Here is a 20,196-nt window from a genome sequence, read left to right as displayed (position 1 = left end):
TCTTGCCTGGGTCTTGCTGGGCATGGCAATGAAGGCAGCTCTTTGGGAAACTGCAGCAGCCAGCGCTTGACAACGCAGCAAAAGCGGAAAAGAGGCCTGGAGCAGAAAAGATTTTCCTGGTTGTGGGGCACACAGTGGGATGTCACCCGCTTGGCTCTCTGAAGGTCCCTCTCTTGGCTTCTGTTGTGTTTGTGGATTACACATTAACTGAAGCTGTTTACTTAAGGGGAATGGATAGTTAGAGAAGGTTGGTGAGCAGCACGTCTCTGGTTTGGGGCTGGCTTGTTTGTTCTTTTTAATCTCTAATGCAAGGACCCAGCAGGATTATCCTCCTTTCTGGAGGGTGCCTGTTGTGTCACTGAATGAGTCCCTCCTCTGGGTTTTCCTCCTTCTGTCTAGAGAGGCACTCCTCAGCACATAAGGGCCACCTTCAGTCTGATCATTGATCCACTCAGCCCAGTATTGCCTACTTGGATTGGCAGCAGCTCTCTGACGATTCAGCAGAGGTCTTTCTCAGCTCTGATAAGATCGTCAGAAGATCCCTGCTGGATCAGGCCAGTGGCCCATCTAGTCCAGCATCCTGTTGCCACAGTTGCCAACCACAGTTGGGAACCTCAAAAGCAGGTCATGAGCGTAGCAGCACTCTCTCCTCCTGTACTTTCTAGCCACTGCTGAACGTTATGCGGTCTGATAGCCTTTTAGATCAGGAGTGGGGAACTGATAGATGCTGCAAATGCTGTCACACTTCAAATCCCATCAGGCCCCAACAGTGTGGCCAATGGTCAGGGATGATGGGAGTTGTAGTCCCGTGAAAATGAAAAAAAGTCAACAAGCCATGCAAAAAATGAAACACAAATTCCCTGTAATGGCCATAATGTCTCCTCAGTGTGCTAGTTTAAAAAAAATGCAAGGAGATTTCCAGAGAGTGCCAAAATGGCATTCTTTGCTTGCAACTTCAAATGGTACAGTCCTCTCTTATCGCCTCAGGATTCTTCCATCTCCTTCTGCTTGACTGGCTGAGGCCAGTTCTTACTTCTGACTAAACAGGGCAAGGGACATACGCTGTGTGCATCATGAATGAATATCTATGGATTAATGTTCTCTAGGCATTCTGCCGCAGTCGCTGAGCCACAGGGCCTAGGAGGGCAAAGACTGAGTTGAGCTGAGAGAAGACTTGCCTCTATCATGGGTTGAGGTCACATCCACCCCATACATTTGAAGCACTCTTCTACCACTTGGATGGCTTTAGAAAAGGGATTAGACAAATTCATGGCGGATAAGGCTTTCAGTGGCTGCTAGCCATATTGGCTGTGCTGTTACTCCATGGCTGGAGGCAGCCTGCTTCTGAATACCAGTTGCTGGAAAGCACAGGAGGGGAGAGTGCCGTTGCCCTCAGGTCCTGCTTGTGGGCTTCCCGTGGGCATCTGGTTGGCCACTGTGAGAAGCTGGACTAGATGGGCCATTAGGCTGATCCGGTGGGGTTCTTCTTATGTTCACTTTAACAGTCATGGCTTACCCAAAGAATCCTGGGAACTGTAGTTTGCTAAGCATCTTGACCTCCCAGAGCTACAATTCCCAGGATTCTCCATGACTCTTAAAATAGTATAATAGTCCTTTAAATGAATGGTGTGGATGCGACCTAAGTGAGATCCAGCTGTTGAGCCCTACTTCCTCGTCTCAGAGGACATTACTGGGAGCTCTTGCCTGTTCAGGAGAGGCCAAAGGGCAACACCCTTGGAAGACCAAGGATGTGAGCAGGAAATGCCACCTGAATAATCCAGATACCACAGAGACACCTTGTTGCTTCTGTTCCTGATACCAGACTTGGATGTAATTTTTTTATTATGAAAGTATTTTGTAACTGCTTTGAGAACCTCTTTGGGCTACAAAGCAGGATCTAAGTGTCCTAAATAAATAATACTCTCCTAGTTGCCCTAGAACTACCGAACCAAAAGGAGGCATCCTCCGGCCTCTGCCGTTACTCAGGGCACCAAGGGGAAGGAGGAGACTAACCTCTCCCCATCCATTAGCTGCAGAAGGAGGAACTGCTCTAATTCTTGCTTTCCTTTTCCCTCCACGCTTTTTCCTTTTGTGTCATGTCTGTTACATTGTGAACCCACAAGCAGGGGACTGTCTTATTGTTTAATATATGTATAGTGCTTAGAAAAAAATTAGGTGATTTCTAAGCACTAAATAACAATATTATAGGGAGAGGTTTCCATGCCAATTTTTACCCCTTTTCCCTCTTGCCTTCTAGCTTTTGAGAGGGAGGACCTGTGATGCTCTATTTTCTCTTCTTGGTCCCCAGAGATGTTTAAGCACCACATTCAAGGTGAGCAATCTTATGCACTGAAAGCTTCTAATATGGGGGATCCGTTCTGAGCTAGGAAGATGCAGGTGGGATATGAACGACGCATACTGGGAACTGCAGCTTTTAATTTAAAATGGAAAAGGCAAGTTCCTAGCCCTTGTGGATGCCTGACTGACTGACAGTAGAGCTGAATGATCCCTGGGTTCTGTTCCAGGCCTCGGATCTCCAGATCGAATTGAACAAGCATCCAAAGTCCAAACCGGACCTCAAGGACCTGGTCTTTGGGAAATATTTCACCGACCACATGCTCACCGTAGAATGGAGTCGGGATAAAGGCTGGGGGAAACCACACATCAAACCCTTCCAGAATCTCTCACTGCACCCAGCCTCTTCTGCCCTGCACTACTCCGTGGAGGTAAGCTGCTTCCTATGTAAAGAAGCCCTCCCCTTCCCCACCCTGTCAGCTCCACTAGGGGGAGTCCCTGTATAAGCAGCTGGTTTCCTCCATATGACTCTTTTTCTCTCGCTGCCTCCCATCTAGGTCTTTGAGGGTATGAAGGCTTTCCGAGGCCCAGATAAGCGCATCCAGCTTTTTCGTCCCATGCTGAACATGAGCCGCATGTTGCATTCCGCACTCCGTTTTTGCCTGCCAGTGAGTGTGTCCATTGGGCAACCCCTTGTCTCCCTCTTGTCCGAGGTTGTGACATCTCAAGTCGCCTTCAAGTGCATCCCTCCCATGAGTAGTGATGCCCTCAGGGCATGACTTTGGGGCAGAGGTCCACCCCCCCCTTTAGCAGAATGAGCAGGAGGGGCTCTAAATGCAGCAGCCTTATCACGTTTTGAAGTAAGACACAGGGTACCATCAGTCTAAAATGCCTAACTGATCCTTGCCCCAAGACAGAGCATGAGTTTGTTGTATTCAAAGGATCATTTCATTTTTCTCAGCTTGGCACAAACTGTGATGCAGCCCGATGCAGCCCCTTTCTTTGCCCAGGGTGTGAGCATGTTTGAAGGGCTGCAGCTCAGTGGCAGAGCATCTGCTTTGCATGTAGAAGGCCTAGGTTCAATCCCTGGCATCTCCAGGTAGGATTGAGAGAGATTGCTTGTCTGAAACCCTGGAGGGCAGCTGCCAGTCAGTGTAAACAATACTGGGCTAGATGAGCCAATGGTCAGACTTGGTATCAGCCAGCTGCCTGTGTTAATACTCTGTTGCTCCAGGATATTAGGCAATTGGATTCTACCTACAGCTTGAGAAAAGCAATTATGGGAGCCTGCCTGGAGTGACTGATTTCGCCGCACAAATAGTTAATTACCGCAGAGACTACTGGCTGTTGATGCAGCTCTTTTTTCCCCCCAACAGTGCAGGGATGCGATACTGATCAAGGTGGACCAGTGGTCTGACGTGGTCCAAAGCAGCTTCTTACGTTCCTATGAGTGATGGAGGTGGGAGGGAAGCCCCTGGTGTCAGGTTTCCCGGGATGAGACAGGCTCTAGTCTCATGAGCGATGAGCCTGTGGCCCTCTAGAGCTTGTGGGACTCTAGTTACCATCAGCCCCTGGCCAGTGGTCAGGGAGGATGGGAATAATTGTAATCTGAACAATTTCTGGAGGGCAGTGGCAGCTGGTAGCTCCATGTCCGTGGGGCAGTGGAATCTGCTGCATGTTTTAGTCTGAACTTTCATAGAGCTGTCCCAGATGTGGAAGCTGGAGAGCTACCTCATCAGATTCCCCTTCCCTGTATTGGATTGTTGCCTCCCAGGTACTTCTCTCCTCTGCCTCCTCTCATTTGTTTTTGTTTTTTAATCCTCACAACAACCCTATCAGGTAGGTTAGGCAGAGTGAGAAAGTGATTGGTCCAAGATTACTTAGTTATTTAGAACAAGTATAAGCAGTTTGAACAGAAAAACAAATCTCCATGTAATATACAGATACATTTATGGCTGAAGGTCATAAACCAGTGCAAAATATACATAATCGTCAGATATTCATAAAAATTTCTTCCTCATTCTCTCTTGCAATAAAATGGCCTCAAGGTGACCTATGAGAACAACAGGACAAATCAAGTACAATAATACAATAAATGCAAGGGAGGCAGCAGGGTGTAATGGTTAGAGTTTCAGGCTAGGGCCTGGGAGACCAGGGTTTAAATCCCAACTCAGCCACAAAGCTCGCAGAAAGACCTTTGGCAGTCACTTGCACTCTTAGCCTAACCTACCTCACAGGGTTGTTGACAGGATAATCATATAGGCCACCTTGAGCTCTTTGGAGGAAAGGTGGGATATAAACATAAATAATAAATAAAACAGAAAAACCAACAGATGAAAAGTGGATGTGTAAAAAGGAGCAGGTGAAAGCCCCTTGAATGATCTTCTAGGCTTGGGGGTCTATAATTTTGGGCTGGCCTTGGCAGCAGAGTCAGGAATGGTGTTTGCTGCCCCTCATCTTTTCTAACTGGCTGCTGCCAGCTGGGGCGTTCCAGGCACTTTATACTGAGTCACACTCTTGGTCCGGCCAGAGTCTTTTCCAGCCTCACCTGGAGATGCCGGGGTCTCCAATAGTCCCAGGTCCCGTCCTTGGCATCCCCTTTGTTAAGAAGGAGCAGATAGCTGGTGATGTGAAAGGCCCCCTTCCGGAGACCATGGAGGGCTGCTGCCAGTCAAAGTAGGCCATACAGAAAGCTGCCTTATACTGAATGAGATTGTTGGCCCATCTGGCTCTGCATTGTCTGCACTGACTGGCAGCTGCTCTCCAGGGTTTCAGTGAGGAGTCTTTCCCAGACCTACCTGGGGATGCCAGGGATTGGACCTTGGACCCTCTGCGGGCAAAGCGGGTGCTCTACCACTGACCCTGTGTAAAGCATCCCCCTGTGGAAGGGGAGTGGGGAACAATGCTCGCTTTGAGGCTCTTGGTGACCGAGAAGGAGTGCTTATCAATGGTTCCTTCTCAAACTGGGGGGAGGTAACGAGCGGGGTACAGCAGGCCTTGGTCCTTGGCCCAGGGCTCTTCAACATTTTTATTAATGACTTGGATCAAATTTGCAGATGATAACAAAATTGGGAGGTATGACAATGGAACCAATGACCTAGGGAGGTGATGGGCTCTCCAACACTGGAAGCATTCAAGAGGCAGCTGGACAGCCGGCTGTCAGGTATGCTTGACTTGGATTCCTGTACTGAGCAGGGGGTTGGACTTGATGGCCACATAGGCCCCTTCCAACTCTACTGTTCTATGCTTCTGTGATTCTAAGGAGAACCAGGACAGCATCACTGGCCTTCCTTGCTCTCTTACCTTCTCTTCCACACAGCCCTTTGAAGGGTCCGAGTTACTTGAATGCATCCGGCAGCTGATCCGCCTGGACCAAGACTGGGTCCCCCACTCCGACTCTGCCAGCCTCTACATCCGCCCCACCTTCGTCGGCACCGAGGTGCGATTCCTGTGCCCAACTTGGCCGTAAAGTACAGTTCTGTTGATTCCTGCTATCTCTTGACTGCCCACCTGGGGAGGCTGGCCCAGTGGGGCCAAGGGGGCGCTGCCCCACCAACCTCGGTCTCCCCTCCTGCCTGCTACCTCATTTCCAACCATGCGGCCTGTCAGCTTCCTCCTCGGTGCTGCCCTTGCAGAACTTGGCAGGGAGGAAGGTTCATTGGCTCTGGCTCCGGCTCCATCTCCTGTGGGGCTCCCTGCTTTCTGCCCTACCAGTCCCAGGGAGCACCAGCCACCATCCATTGCTGCCAACAGCCTTGCCCTCTTTTCTCTCTCTCTCTCTCTCTGCAGCCCTCCTTGGGGGTCGCCATGTCCAACTATGCGTTGCTCTATGTGATCCTGGGTCCTGTGGGTGCCTATTTCACCACTGGCAGTTTCAACCCTGTTTCTCTTCTGGCTGATCCTCGCTTTGTCCGTGCCTGGAAAGGGGGCATGGGCGACTACAAAGCGGGCGGGTGAGTAAGGCATTTATTTTAGCATGTATGAATATACAGTGATGCTTTTCTTGCTGCACTGTCCCCCCAGATGTTGGCCCTCCAGATGTTGCTGAACTACAACTCCCATCATCCCTGCCATTGCCCATGCTTGGTGGAGCTCATGGGAACTGTAGTTCAGCAACATCCGGAGAGCCAACAGTTCCTCACACCTGGTCTAGCCTAACACTGTCTAATCCAGGAGTAGCCAACATGGTGCCCTCCAGATGGGCCTCAGCTCCCATCAGCCCCAGCCGGCATGCCTAATGGTCAGAGATGATGGGAGTTGTACTGCATCAACATCTTTAGGGCACTGCATTGCCTAGCCCTGGCTAAAGTGACTGGCAATGGATTTCTGAGATCTCAGGAAGAGAGGCATTTTCCTGCATTTGAGCTCCATTAGCTGGAGATGCCAAGGACTGAATCTAGGGCCTTGTACCTGCACCTATACGAGTCTACTCTGTAGATTGGCTATGGAGAAACCTTCTGCTGGGCCCACTAGTAAAGTCCATCAGGTTGGCAGGTGCAAGAAACAGGGACTTTTCTGTGGTTGACCCACCATTGTGGAAGATCCTGCTATAGAAAGTGCATTTGGCTCCCCTGCTGACTGTTTTTTAAGGGTCTTAAGACCGGGTTGTTTCATGCTATTTTTAATTGAATGTTAGCTTAATCCAGCCTTCTCCAACCTGGTGCCCACCAAATATATTGGACTTCTGCCATCCCTAACCAATTGACCATGCTTAGTGGGGCTCATGGGAGTTGTAGTCCAGCAACATCTAGAGGGCACCAGGCTGGGAAAGGCTGGTCTACGCTCTTTAAGCTGACGTTTGAACGGTTGCTGCTGTTTTATTGCTGGAGTCGAGCGCAATGTTTTTATGTTGTTGTGATTTGTATTTTTACCCTTTATGACTATATTTGTGAACCTCCCCCAGGGGGCATTTTGCCCTGAAAGACAGTATAAAAATACATGAATAAATGGGCTCTCCCTGAGAGCTGTGAGCACTCCCTCCCCCACCCCAGTGTCTTTGAGGAGAGTTGAGACTCTGCAGACTTTCTAAACATCTGATCAGAGAGTCCTGTCTTGCCCTTGTGTCACCTTTAGCAACTATGGACCCACCATTTACGTGCAGAATGAAGCCTCCAAAGAAGGCTGCCAGCAGGTGCTGTGGCTCTATGGGGACGACCACCAGGTCACTGAAGTTGGGACTATGAACATCTTCATGGTTTGGAAGGACCAGCAGGGAGGTGAGGAACTTCATTCCTGAGTTGTTGGGAGGTGTGGTGGTGTTTTTTAGAGGGGTGGGATCTATGTGTTTGCTGCTGCTGCTGTAATGTTTAGTCACTAAATTGGTTCATTGATTAAAAATCATTGTGTTTAGCGGAAAATGACTCTTGACTGGTCAGCAGATTTCTTAAGACTCCATAGAATTTTAGAGGTGGAAGGGACCTTGAGGATCATCTAGTCCAACCCACCTGCTCAACTCAGGGTCTGCCATGCAGGCTGCTACTACATTATCGCTGATGGATGGCTTCCCAGTGCTTATATAGCTTTTAAGAATGTCAGAAGAGCCCTGCTGGATCAAGCCAAAGGCCCATCTAGTCCAGCATCCAGTTCTCACAGTGGCCAACCTGGTATCTATGGAAAGCCCACAAGCAGGACATGAGTGCAACAGTACTCTCCTCCCGCCCTTGCTGCAATTCCTAGCAATTGGTATATAGAGGCATACTGCCTCCAACAGTGGAAGCAAGTACTTAAACATAAATAAATAAATAAATAAATAAATAAATAAATGAATGAATGAATGAATGAATGAATGAATGAATGAATGAATGAATGCAGTGGAGACTAGTCTATATGGGCAGATGGGGCACTGCCCCACTAACCTCAGTTTCCCCTAAGCCAGCCTCCACCTGCCTTCTTACTTAACCAGTCCAGGGGCTGGCATGGCCTGTCAGCTTCCTCCTCCTTCGTCTCAATGTTGCCCTAAGTAGAACTCAGCAGGGAGGAGGATGGGGGCAAAACAAGAATTAACTGGCTCTGTCTGTCATTGGCTCTGGTGTCACCTATTTTGGCCTCCCTACCTTCTGCCCTATCAGCCCTGGTGGGAACCAGCCACCATTGAATAAAAATACATATCTTTAAAAAAACTAATATTGGTGAGCAACATCCTGGGCGTGAAGGAAAATGCTTCTCCTAAAGCTGGTGCTTCCAGGAACATGTGAATGCTTCATTCAGAAACAGTTTTTCTTTAGATCTGGGTTTTTTTTCAAATGAAAGTTTATGCATATTAAACCTAATTAATCAACTAAGCCTGCAATCCAGTACATGTCTACTCAGAAGTAAGGTCCATTGGGTTCAGTGGAACTTACTCCCAGGTAAATGTGTTTTGGATTGCAGCCTTTGTTGTTGCTGTTATGTGCCTTCAAGTCGATTACGACTTATGGAGACCCTATGAATCGGTGACCCCCAAGAGCATCTGTCATGAACCACCCTGTTCAGATCTTGTAAGTTCAGGTGTGTGGCTTCCTTTATGGAATCAATCCATCTCTTGTTTGGCCTTCCTCTTTTTCTACTCCCTTCTGTTTTTCCCAGCATTATAGTCTTTTCTAGTGAATCAGGTCTTCTCATGATGTGTTCAGTATGATAACCTGTCATAATAACCTTCATCATTTTAGCTTCTAATGATCAACTAGGGTTTCTTCAGTCAGGTGACAGCTGATTAATTTATACTTTAATAAAATTAAAAGTATGAATTTTTTAATGTATACTTTTATTTTAAAAACTTAAAACACAGGCAACCCCCCCAAATGTTTTCAAATTTGTCCACTGTTATGTTGCAACTGCTTTATCACTTATTCAAAGAGGATTAAAACCAGATAAAATGTGAGACAATTTGTCTTAGCTACTGTCTCATGACTTATGATAATACATTTATACTGTCATATAAGAGCCAGTGTGGTGTAGTGGTTAAGGTGTTGGACTACGACCTGGGAGACCAGGGTTCGAATCCCCACATAGCCATGAAGCGCACTGGGTGACCTTGGGCCAGTCACTGCCTCTCAGCCTCATGAAAACCCTATTCAGAGGGTCGCCGTAAGTCGGAATCGACTTGAAGGCAGTACATACACACTGTCATATAAGATTCTTTTTCTGAACATTTTGTTCTTTTTTCTTATTAAGTAAAATCAGTGAAGATAATTTTTTGTGTCAGATTTGGTTTCTCTTTTAATTATTTTTTTTCTGGTTTATAAAATGTACAAAAATGTTATCTTAGTCTAGCACCTCAATTTGTGTTGATCCTGTGTCGTTTAAAAATGAAAGCTACAATTAAAAATGACAAAATACTGAAGGCATTAGTACTTACGCATTATTGCATGTATATCAAATAGACCTCTTTGTTTATTTATTATTTATTTATTTCATTTGTAATTTATTGCAAGAGTGAATATCTAAGATCCTCTATGGCTTCTTGAATTCATCCAACTCTCTAGCTTCTGAGATTTCAGCATGCATTGCCCACACAGTTTACAGCTTATTATTATCACAGTCATGAGGGCTAGAACACTTGGATATTTTTTTTACAAAATTAAAGCTGAAGTTGTCAAGGAATTATGATCTGCATTCTCTACTGTGTACTGCATGTTTACTACATTTCTGTGGAACTGTGGCATTCACAAGAGTCGTGCGTGTATGTAATGCCTGTTGCTGCTTCCAGATCTGGAGCTGGTCACCCCTCCCCTGAATGGAATCATCTTGCCTGGCGTGATCCGGCAAAGTCTTCTAGATCTGGCACGCAAATGGGTGAGTATGGAAGAAACAGGAGGCTTGGCATAGCGCTGGAAAGGACCTGAGAACAGACAGGGAATCTGTATGCAAATGATTGTAACTGGAATTTTCTTGCAAAAATCTTTGATTTCTTCAGATTGTTTTTCAATCCACCCCCAATAATGCATTTGGAAATGGGGGGAGAACGTTGTGGTGAATGGGGTAAGTCAGAGAAGCACAGGAAGGCTTCTTAGACCAAATTAGGCCACTGGTCCATCTAGTTCAGTATTGTCAACACTGACAAGCAGCAGCTCTCTAAGGTTTCAGCAGGGAGTCTTTCCCCAGCCCTACCTGGAGATGCCAGGACTTGAACCTGGGACCTTTTGCATGCAAAACAGATGCTCTGCCTCTGAACTACAGCCCTTTCCCCCAATGTTAATTGGCATGTTACTCCCTTAAAACGGATCAACAAGATCAAGAGGTTTAGCGTTGTTGTTTTTTGTAAAAAGCAGCTGGCAATGAAATCTCTTTTCACCCAGGGGGAATTCAAAGTTTCTGAGAAGGTTATCACGATGGCCGAGCTGATCAAAGGCCTGGAAGAGAACAGGGTCAAGGAAGTCTTTGGCTCAGGCACCGCTTGTGTTGTTTGTCCCGTGAACAGAATCCTCTACCAGGGCAAGGTGAGAGTCAGCGCAGGGACCCAAAGTGGCCTGTTCTGAACTGTCCAAAATGTGATTAATGTTTCTTTCCACTTCATGATTCGTCATGCATTTTTCTCTATCGCTCGTCAGAATTACCATATCCCCACTATGGAAAATGGACCAGAGATTGCAAAACGGTTTCTGAAGAACCTGACAGATATTCAGGTAAAAACAGCAAGAGAAAGTAATTGGTTTTAATTTTAAGATGACAAGTTTGGAGGTGAAGGGCCAAGCACTGGGTGTTGTGTCCTGCCTGTGATTCCCTATTCGGCCACAAGGGGGAACAGTAGCCTTGTGGATTAACTTGCATTTGAGATATGCAAATAGAAATCTGTGTGTTGATTTGCCCTGGAAGAATGAGGGATAAAGGGATAGTTCTGCCCCCTTCCTGACACACAGACACCAGGGAAGGGAGGGGGAAAGTACCAATTCTGATCTGGAGATGGAGTGAGGATGCATCTTTCCATCACTAGGGGAAACCACTGTCTCGCTTTTCTGCCAGTTCACACATGCATGTTGGATGATCCCTTGATAACTTTCAGCTGCATTTGTGTGAACCGAGTCCATTGGAAAGCAGTGGAGATGTCCGAGGTGACGTGGAAGCTCCGTTTGTGGTGTCTGATCTTTGGCAGCCCAGTCATAAATGTGCAGTGGTCAAGCAAGGAGCAGACATGTGTGAACCAACCCTCTCATTAGCTGGCTTCTGGAAAATTTGTGGGGCGGGAGGAATTAATGGACTGTCGGAGAGGGCCCGCTTTCCCTCCTTTCTTGTTACCCCAGTGTAAGGCTGCTTCCTCAAAGACATTCCACAGCCTAGACCCCCTGAGCCAGCCAACCAGGGAAGGGGCTGTCGCTCAGTGGCAGAGCACACGCATTGCATGCAAAAGGTCCCAGGTCCAATTCACAATGTCTCCCAGAAAAGACGCCTGTCTAAAATCCTAGAGAGCTGCTGCCAGTCAGTGGTGACAGTATTGGGCTAGATAGATCAGTGGTCTAACTTGGTATAAGGCAGCTTCCTATGTTCCAGTTATGAGCTGTTCACACATTGGTGTTCCTCACTTGATGGCTGCAGCATTCACGTGAACCTGGGAGAGGGAGAGAGACATTGGGAGAGGCCTGGTGGGGTGCATTTGGCCCGTAGGCTCAGTTGGCTTACAGGCTATGGCGATAAAGGCCCTAGGCCTGCCAGCCTGCCTGCCATGGTTCTAATCTGGAGCCACAGGCAGCTGGGCCTGATTTTCTGGCTGTAAGTGGTGGGCCAAATGGGCTTATCACCTTGTTGCGAGCTAGTAGCCTCATGCGGGTGTCTTTGTAACTAGAAGGCCTGGTACTGATCGGAAAGTTTTCAGGCGACAATTTTTGGCTCAGATTTGTGTGAATGACGGCAAATGTTGGGTCACCCTGACTTGGGGATGATGGGGGTGGTGGTTATGTTTATATGTTTGTGGGCTGACCGTAAGTGGCACAGTGGTCCAGACTCTCCACTTCCACCACCAAAATGCTCGGGATTTGGTGTCATTTCGGAGCATTAGGTGGGACGGGAGTGAGGGGTGGATGGCGGCTTCCAGCTACCAAGCTCTGTACTGCTCCAAAAGGAGCTTTAAAAACATATCTAGAAGAAGGAGGGGGGGAGAGCCGTGGCACCCTCCACACTGCTTTTGGAAGAATTCCAGACCCTTACTGAAAAATTGCCTAAATAAATTTCTTTATTACATCGGAAGCTGCCATATACTGAGTCATTGGTCCATCCAGCTCAGTACTGTCTACTCTGACTGGCAGTGGCTTGCCAGAGTTTCAGGCAGGGAACCTTTTCCCTGCCCTCCCTGGAGCCCCAAGGATTGAAGCTGGGACCTTTGGCAGGCAAAGCAGATTCTCCACCATAGGCCACCACCTTCTCGATTCATCTCCCACCCTTTCTCTAAGGAGCCCAGAGCAGCGTGCATGTATTTTTGCTCCCCATCTCCCTTGCTGCCATTTTCTCCTCACCTCAACCCCGTGAGGTGGGTTAGGCTGTGAGATGGTGACTGGCCCGCGGTCAACTAGTGAGCTTCACAGCTGAAGGGGCTGTGAATTGGGGTCTTCCCAGCTGTAGCCAAACCCCCAGGGGTATGGAACCGGTTGCCCTCCTGACATTGTTGGGCTCCATCTCCCAGTATCTCCAACCATTGGGCCATGCCGGCTGGGGCTCATGGGAGTGGGAGTCTAACAACAGCTGGAGGGCCACAGGGTTCCCTACCCCTTCTCTAACCATTACGCCAAGCTGTCTCTCAAAATGGGCCCCATCCCCAATTCACTGTCTGGAGGGCTGCATTTCCGATCAGTCCTCGCATCTGCTCAAGGTTCAGTGATGCTCCAGCAACGCTAATTGACTGCATCTTCCCATCTTTCTTTTTTTCGCCCCCTGCAGTACGGACATGTTTCCAGTGACTGGGCCCTGCCCGTCTGATGCAGGCTGTGCAGTCTCCACCAGATTCTTCCTCTACTGCTCCTCGTCCAGCCCCCACTCCCTCCCTCTCTCTCTCCCCCCCTCCCTCTCTTGCATTTATGAGATGGTTCTATAGCTTTGAGAGTCCTCCCTTTTTACTCCATCAGAGCTTGGACTGGTCAATCGCTTTTGGAGAATGATGGTCTGCCCGTTGCAAATGCAGGTCATTTGTGGCTGCCAAACACTCTGCGCTGGAAAGAACCAGAGCTCAGGAGAGCTCCAGATTGGCTTCAGCGGGATGGAAAGCAATCTCTGGACTGAAACGGTCTCCTTCCTCCTCTTCTCTCTCGGCTCCAAAATTCCGCTGCTTCCTGCTTTCAAAGTGCAATATTGAGGGAGAGAAAGAGAGAGAAAAACCGGTGTGTCTTCAAATTGGTTAAAATCCATGCGCACGCACACATGCACTCCCCCCTTTTGTTAAGTAGTTGCACATCAGGACTGCTACGGAGGAAGAGACAAAGTTAGTTGTTTATTTTTTAAAAAAGTAGTAGTTTGTATTCATGCAGAAGGACAGACATTTTAAATCTAAACAAAACTTCTCTTTCAAACATCAGTTTTGGTACCCTAACAATTGGTGCTAAAATGTTGACTTTGGCTTCCTCAATGGCAGATTTCCAGACCTTTCAAATTTACTGCTTAAAAATTCTGCTGCCTCACTTACATATTTCAAATCTGTATTGGACCAGGTTTAACTAAGAAGCTTCATCTGTGCTGGAGATTCCGAACTTTTCTTCTTGTTTGGAACAGGAGGCAGTTTTTACATTAAAAACTATTTAAAATTAAAACCATCTCCTGGAGAAGCTTGCAGGTGCCGTATGGGAGAGTTCCAAGGAGAGCTGAGTGTCTGCCACATGGGGAGGAGAGGGGGAACCTGTGGCCCTCCAGATGTTGTTGGACTCCACCTCCCATCAGCCCCCGCCAGCAGGGTCCCAGCAGCATCTGAAGGGCCAAAGGTTCCCCATCCTTGTTCTAAAGGATGCTGTGGTCTGACAGGAAAAAAAAACAGAACTGGAACCCCATAGTGGCGGTTCACATATCCCATAATAATTAATACTAAAGCCAGGGGGCCAAATGTGGTCCTCCAAGCCTCTGGTCCTCTGGACTCTCACCAGGCCATGCCTCTCCTGGCCCTGCTTTGCACCTTCCTTGAAAGTTTTTGCCTAGCTGAAATGTGTCTTTGAATTCTGAGAATACATCTTGGATGCCTGGATGGAAGATAGAGAGATGTGAGTGGGTGCAGAAACTAGCTTACTCTACAGAGGTAACATTTGATGGGAGTTGTAGTTCAAAAAAGTAACTTTTCCAAGCTCTGCATTTATGTCCACTGCTCCTGCCCCCTTTTGCCAACACTGGCATCTGGCCCCTGAAAACTTCTCCAGAAGAGAATGCAGCCCTTGGGCCAAAAAAGTTCACCCACCCCTGACCTAAGCAGGGCACTCTAGATGGTTTTTCATTAGGATGATGTTGCTTCCCGTCTGGTACTATAGGCCAGCAATGACTTGATGAATACACATTGAAAGCCTCTTTTCAGTGGGACTAATTTTATAGTTCAGGGTTCTCTTTAACAGTGGATAGGAGCTGGAGGTTAAAAGCCTGGTAGACATTCATGTATGGCCAGGATGGGGAGTATTCTATATCCCAGAGTAGGGAACCTGCAGCCCTCTGCATATTGCTGGATTACAATTCCCATCATCCCTGACTATTGGTCAAGCTGGCCGGCTCATGGGAGTTGGAGCCCGACATCAACAAGTACAACTCTTCCCCCCTCACCCCAAAAGTTAGAAAAAACTTCAAGGAGAAAACAGCCTGCTGAGAACTGAGCGTGCTCAATGGGCACAGAATACGGGTTGATTATTGAAGGTGGGTGAAGAACAGAAATGGAATGGAAAATCTTGGAAGAGGGTATGGCTATCTGTGTGGAACCCTGATCAGAATCACTCTACCCTGCAACATTTTGTTACAAATGCCCCATGTTATTTCAAAAAGCTGCCTAGGAAGACAACAACTATTGGCTCCCTCTTGTGTCAACTAGAGGTATGTTGTGATCTGGCTCTAGTTGCCTAAAAAAATATTTGTGCATGATGGATTGCACCCAAATGGAGATGTGTAGCTCATACTGAAAGCGGTGAAGTGTTAGTTGCCAAATTCTGTACTTGGATACTTGTTGGATTTATGCTAACAAGAAAGGAGACGTGAATGTACACAGGTTTTGTTCACTGGATCGAGGCAACGCCATTTTTGTTTCACCAATTGCCAAGAAATGTAACTTCTATTAGTTCCAATAGAACTAATTTCCCCACAATAATGCTGGGAAAAACAGAAGGGAGTAGAAAAAGAGGAAGGCCAAACAAGAGATGGATTGATTCCATAAAGGAAGCCACAGACCTGAACTTACAAGATCTGAACAGGGTAGTTCATGACAGATGCTCTTGGAGGTCGCTGATTCATAGGGTCGCCATAAGTCGTAGTTGACTTGGAGGCACATAACAACATTAGTTCCAATAAACCCTGTAAATAATTGGTTGCTAATGTTAGCAATGCAAACTTTTGAAAAAGAGAGAGATGCCAAGAATGGACGTATCTGGAGTTTGTTGATAATAGGCACTGTGTGTGTTTGTTTTCCCAAGAAAAGCTGCCCTTTTGGACTTGTCTTGTGAAAAAATTGGGAAAGTGGCTCACATCAGAATACTTTCAGAAGCTTGCTGAAATGAACAGGATTTCAAAAACGACAGAGGAGGAATGGGTGAAGGATTAAAAAAAATGCTTAAAAATAGTATCTGACCAGCAATGTGTGATTCTTGGGTTGCACAGGACACTTCATCAAGGCAGGATAAGATGAAACAGTAAGAAAAGGAGGAGCTGCAGGAAGCTGTCTTTTATACCAGGACGGACTATTGGTCTATTTAACCAAGTGTTATCTGTGCTGATTGGCAGCAAGGTCTCTAGCCAAGTGGGCTCTTCTCCTTGCTGCTTGCTACCTGCCCTGTTTGAAAAGTGGAGATAGCAGGGATTGATTCTGGGACCTTCTGTGTGCAAGGCATGCACTCTGCTGTTGAGCTGCAGCCCTCCTGCTGTATGTCCCCCACTGTGTCTCTGCATCAAGTTATTGATCTGGGTGTTCCTTCTCTGACTGACAGAAGGCAAGCTCTGAGCTGCAGGGGCTGTTGGCAGAGAGGCCTGGAAAGAATCTTCTGACTGGTGTTTCTCTGTCACTGTAGTGTCTTCATGATCCAAGCATACACCATAGACATAAAAGAGGTAGACTCACTGACAGTGTTCAGCTTCACCTTGGAAGCCATTTTTTTTTGTCTCTCCTGGGCCAGAAGTGACAGCTGCCTTCTAAAAAGGTAATATTAAAAGAAGCGACAGCTACCCATAAAAAACAATACAGAAGTTCAGGATTTTAGCAATGCTCTGAATGGGCAGCAACATTGGATGTCAAAGTCAGGAGGAGAAGGAGGGCCATAGCTGAGTGAGAGAGCACACATTTTGCATGCCAAAAGTCGTATTTGCATATGCTCATTTACAGGTGCAAATTTAGAAATCATTGCTGCAATTTCGATATAATTACAGTGCATCTCACCATAGTGGAGAAGACTGTGGCCTAGGTGTCTGCTCAGTCAGCTGTCCAGGCTCCGCTAACTGTTGATGAGCAACTTCCACTCCTGCTCTCCTCTGCTCTTATGACTCTTTATCTTTACACTGGACTTGAACCAAAAAGTTCTTCAAACAGAGGACTCTGTAAACTAGGCCACATGGCCACCCTTTTTTAAAGACCTCTTAGGGGAGTGTACCTGTGAGGGTTGTAAGGAGGAAGGGATTTCCGCCCCATCCTGTGTTCATTGCAATCATCACCATTTCTCTTCTGCTGCGGTTCGGCTTCTGAAAAAAGATTTTGTTATTTGTCTCGCTATCAGCTATGGCCAAAACAGGCACAATCAATTATGTGATTGATTTCAGTGCCACAGAAAGGTTAAAAACAACGGAGAAAATGTAATTAGTTATGTAACATTCAAAGCCTAAAACCCCCAAAGATGGGGAATCCGGCACATATTCATTTGTGTGTTTTCCTGACCTTGAACCGACATGCGCATTGTAGCAATTTCCTCACCCATTTCCAACGGAGTTCTTTGGCATCCCTGGTACGTGTGCACAAGTGATGGTAACGAAGCACAAGTGATGGAAGCCCAGAGAAAAAGAGCCTCTGGCGGAGCTTCATACCACATTGGGGGACTCTCTTGGGCTTACCAGAGTGGGGTTGCAGCAACAGCAGCAGCATATCACCACTGACAGACACCACCTCTGAAGTTCATTTGGTTTGTATTCAAAGCGCTTGCAAACAGACTCCAAAGGTATGTGCCTTTCAAGTTGTCTGTTGATGTCAGATGACTGACATGGGTGGCCCTACTCACCGGTCAAAGTTGGCCAGTGGAAGAAGGTGGGGGAAAGGAAGGATCCCTCCCGCTGGCCATATCCAGTTCCCCATCCTTGCTCCAGAGCATTATGGGAAACTAAAATGGAAGCTTACTGAAAGAGGCTGACTAGGTGTGGGGTGGGGGCTATGACAGGCCTCTGTATTGTCAGGCCTGGCCAGGATGGGGCCTCACCTTCTGCCCTGGGATCCAGATGCTGACACTGAGCCTGTTTAAAATGTATTTATTTTACTTGATAGTTTATTAAATTAGTATCCTGCCCTTCCTCCCAGAAGGAGTCCAGGGCGGCAAACAAGTGATAAAATACTAAAACATCTTAAAATATATCTTGCCTTTCCTCCAAAATGGCACACAGGTTGGGAGTGGGATGCCAGCGGCCACCATGACTGGCAGGAAAAAGTGGGGTAACCAGGAGGCAACAGGAGAAATTAGCCTTTGAGAGCCAGCTAAAATGGCTGGTGCGCTGCCCATTGATTAACAAGGTGCCAGGATTTTTTATTATTTTTTGGTGTGTGTGTGTGTGTGCATGTGCCTTGTGCCAACAGAAGCAAGTTTTTCATGACCCCATTTAAGGACAGCAACCAGGATCTTCAACAGTGATGAGGCTGCAAGGCCAGAGGTGAGGGAAATGTAACCAAACCGGTCTAACGCCAAGTGGTCTTAGGCCCAGCACTACAATCAGGCAGAGGGATGGGAGCCACCTCCAGATTATGGAGCACCAGGAAAAAGCAACCAATGACGACTTATTTAATGTATTACGATGTTCTCACTGAGGGGATTTGCATTTTCTTCCTCAGGCCTCCAAATGTCTACAGCAGCCCTACAGCCATTTATAAAAGGGCCCATTCCTGTAATAATAAGACTCATCACTGAGTTGAGGAAAGGAAAAGTGTTTGTTTACATAACTATATTGATGCCTGACAATCTCTCGCTGGATCGTCACCTTGTAGTGGTGAGTGGGCTTGTGTGTTCCAATGAACCCTGTGAGCGATGCCGTCGGGAGTCATGTACTCCCAGCAGGGTCACCCATGGTGGTAAGGTCAAGGGAGAGGAACCAGACAAAGAACGATCCAAGAAAGTCCTCAATGGCAGAACAGGCAAAGGATAACAAAGTGTATAACGGCTGTGAAGGCAGATTAAGGTCGCAGCAGATAAAGGACTTCCAATCGTCATGGTACCCATGCCATTGGATCAAAGCCTTTTTCGGTCAAGATTGTGTGTTGATCATGGTGCACCGATCTCCCCACATAAAACAAATTCACACACAGGCATCTTCCATAACAAAAGTCCCATGGCGATTGGCAAATGGCGACGGGGGCAGGACTGTGAAATCCAGAAGCCCCTGGTCATGGTCTGGTACATTGGCGGTGGATACAGATTCAGACGGATCCATTGTTAAAGACTATATTTTGGAAGATTATCTTACTCGGTCACGAGTGATCGCCAAGAAGAAGAAGACTGGGCAGTGTTATTTTTTTATGACGGGGTCTGTGAGTCTGCTGCTGCAATGTTAAGTCACTAAATGGGTTTATTGCTTCAAAATCATTGTGAAATGATTAACTGGTCAGCAGATTTTTAAAAACAATTTTAGAGGTGGAAGGGACCTTGAGGGTCATCTAGCCCAACCTCCCCTGCTTAGTGCAGGATCTGCCATGCAGGCTGCTATTATAGCATCCCTGATGGATGACTGTCCAGGGCTTAAATAGCTTCTAAGAAGAGCCCTGCTGGATCAGGGGAAAGGCCTACCTAGTCCAGCATCCTGTTCTCACAGTGGCCAACCAGATGCCTGTATGGGAAGCCCACAAGGAGGACCTGAGCACAGCAACACCCCCCTTGCAATTACCAGCAATTGGTATACTGCCCCCCCCATAGTGGAGGCAAATTACTTTTTTTTTTTAATAAAAGCCGTGGTGGCTAGTCCATTCGGGCAACTAGGGCAGTGCCCCACTAACTTTGATGTGCCCTCGGCCAGCCCTGTCTGCCTCTCTTTTACTTAGTAACTAGAGTGTAAGCACTGTCTGCAGCTTCCACCTCAGCCTCAGCGTTGCTCTTGTAGAACTCAGCAGGGAAGATGATTGGGACAAAACTAGACATAGTTGGCGCCACCTACTGTTGGTCTCCTTGCATTCTGCCTAACCACTCCCAATGGAAACCAGCCACCGCTGTCAGAGGGGTCCCTCATAGCCCCATAATCCTGGTTTGTAAGACTGAGGTTTGGGCAAGAGAGGGTTCATTGAAGAAGGCAAGCTGCTCATGGGAAGAGTGATTCTAAAAGAAGAGAGCCATTCAGGAATGCGGCTTAGGTTTCCACTGGCTGGGGGTGAGAGTGAAAGGAGAATAGCCAGTTTCATCTTGTTGCAGGTGCTGGACACACACACAGTGGCCTGATTCTACTCTCTGAGAGAATCAAGTGCTTTGGCATTGGGGGACCTCCTTAGACACCAGGGTTGCCTCCAGACTGTCACTAGTTTCAGAGAAAGATTCAATGGCATACTGGAAATTTAGTTCTGTGCAATTAAAGTGGATTAAAGAGCTCTGGAGCAAC

General features: G+C 47.3%; 1 protein-coding gene across 3 annotated transcripts in view; it reads left to right on the top strand.

The window, feature by feature from the left end:
* The window catches only part of BCAT2 (branched chain amino acid transaminase 2), a 28,959-nt gene extending 9,766 nt beyond the window's left edge, over nt 1-19,193 (top strand). For 2 of the 3 annotated variants that reach the window (XM_061589954.1, XM_061589956.1), the window contains 10 exons: nt 2,258-2,332; nt 2,526-2,726; nt 2,853-2,963; nt 5,615-5,734; nt 6,085-6,248; nt 7,369-7,511; nt 9,983-10,068; nt 10,572-10,712; nt 10,824-10,898; nt 13,141-19,193. In XM_061589954.1, the coding sequence (XP_061445938.1) occupies nt 2,258-2,332; nt 2,526-2,726; nt 2,853-2,963; nt 5,615-5,734; nt 6,085-6,248; nt 7,369-7,511; nt 9,983-10,068; nt 10,572-10,712; nt 10,824-10,898; nt 13,141-13,179 (1,155 nt within the window). In that variant the 3' untranslated portion in view covers nt 13,180-19,193. The remainder of the gene's footprint in view (nt 1-2,257; nt 2,333-2,525; nt 2,727-2,852; nt 2,964-5,614; nt 5,735-6,084; nt 6,249-7,368; nt 7,512-9,982; nt 10,069-10,571; nt 10,713-10,823; nt 10,899-13,140) is intronic. The other variant, XM_061589955.1, reaches the window with a different exon arrangement.
* The last annotated feature ends 1,003 nt before the right edge of the window (nt 19,194-20,196 follow it).

The sequence above is a fragment of the Rhineura floridana genome, chromosome 11 (genome assembly GCF_030035675.1).
Source record: "Rhineura floridana isolate rRhiFlo1 chromosome 11, rRhiFlo1.hap2, whole genome shotgun sequence".
NCBI lineage: Eukaryota > Metazoa > Chordata > Lepidosauria > Squamata > Rhineuridae > Rhineura > Rhineura floridana.
Note: the sequence above shows the minus strand (reverse complement) of the source record. Positions and strands in the feature narration are given on the sequence as shown.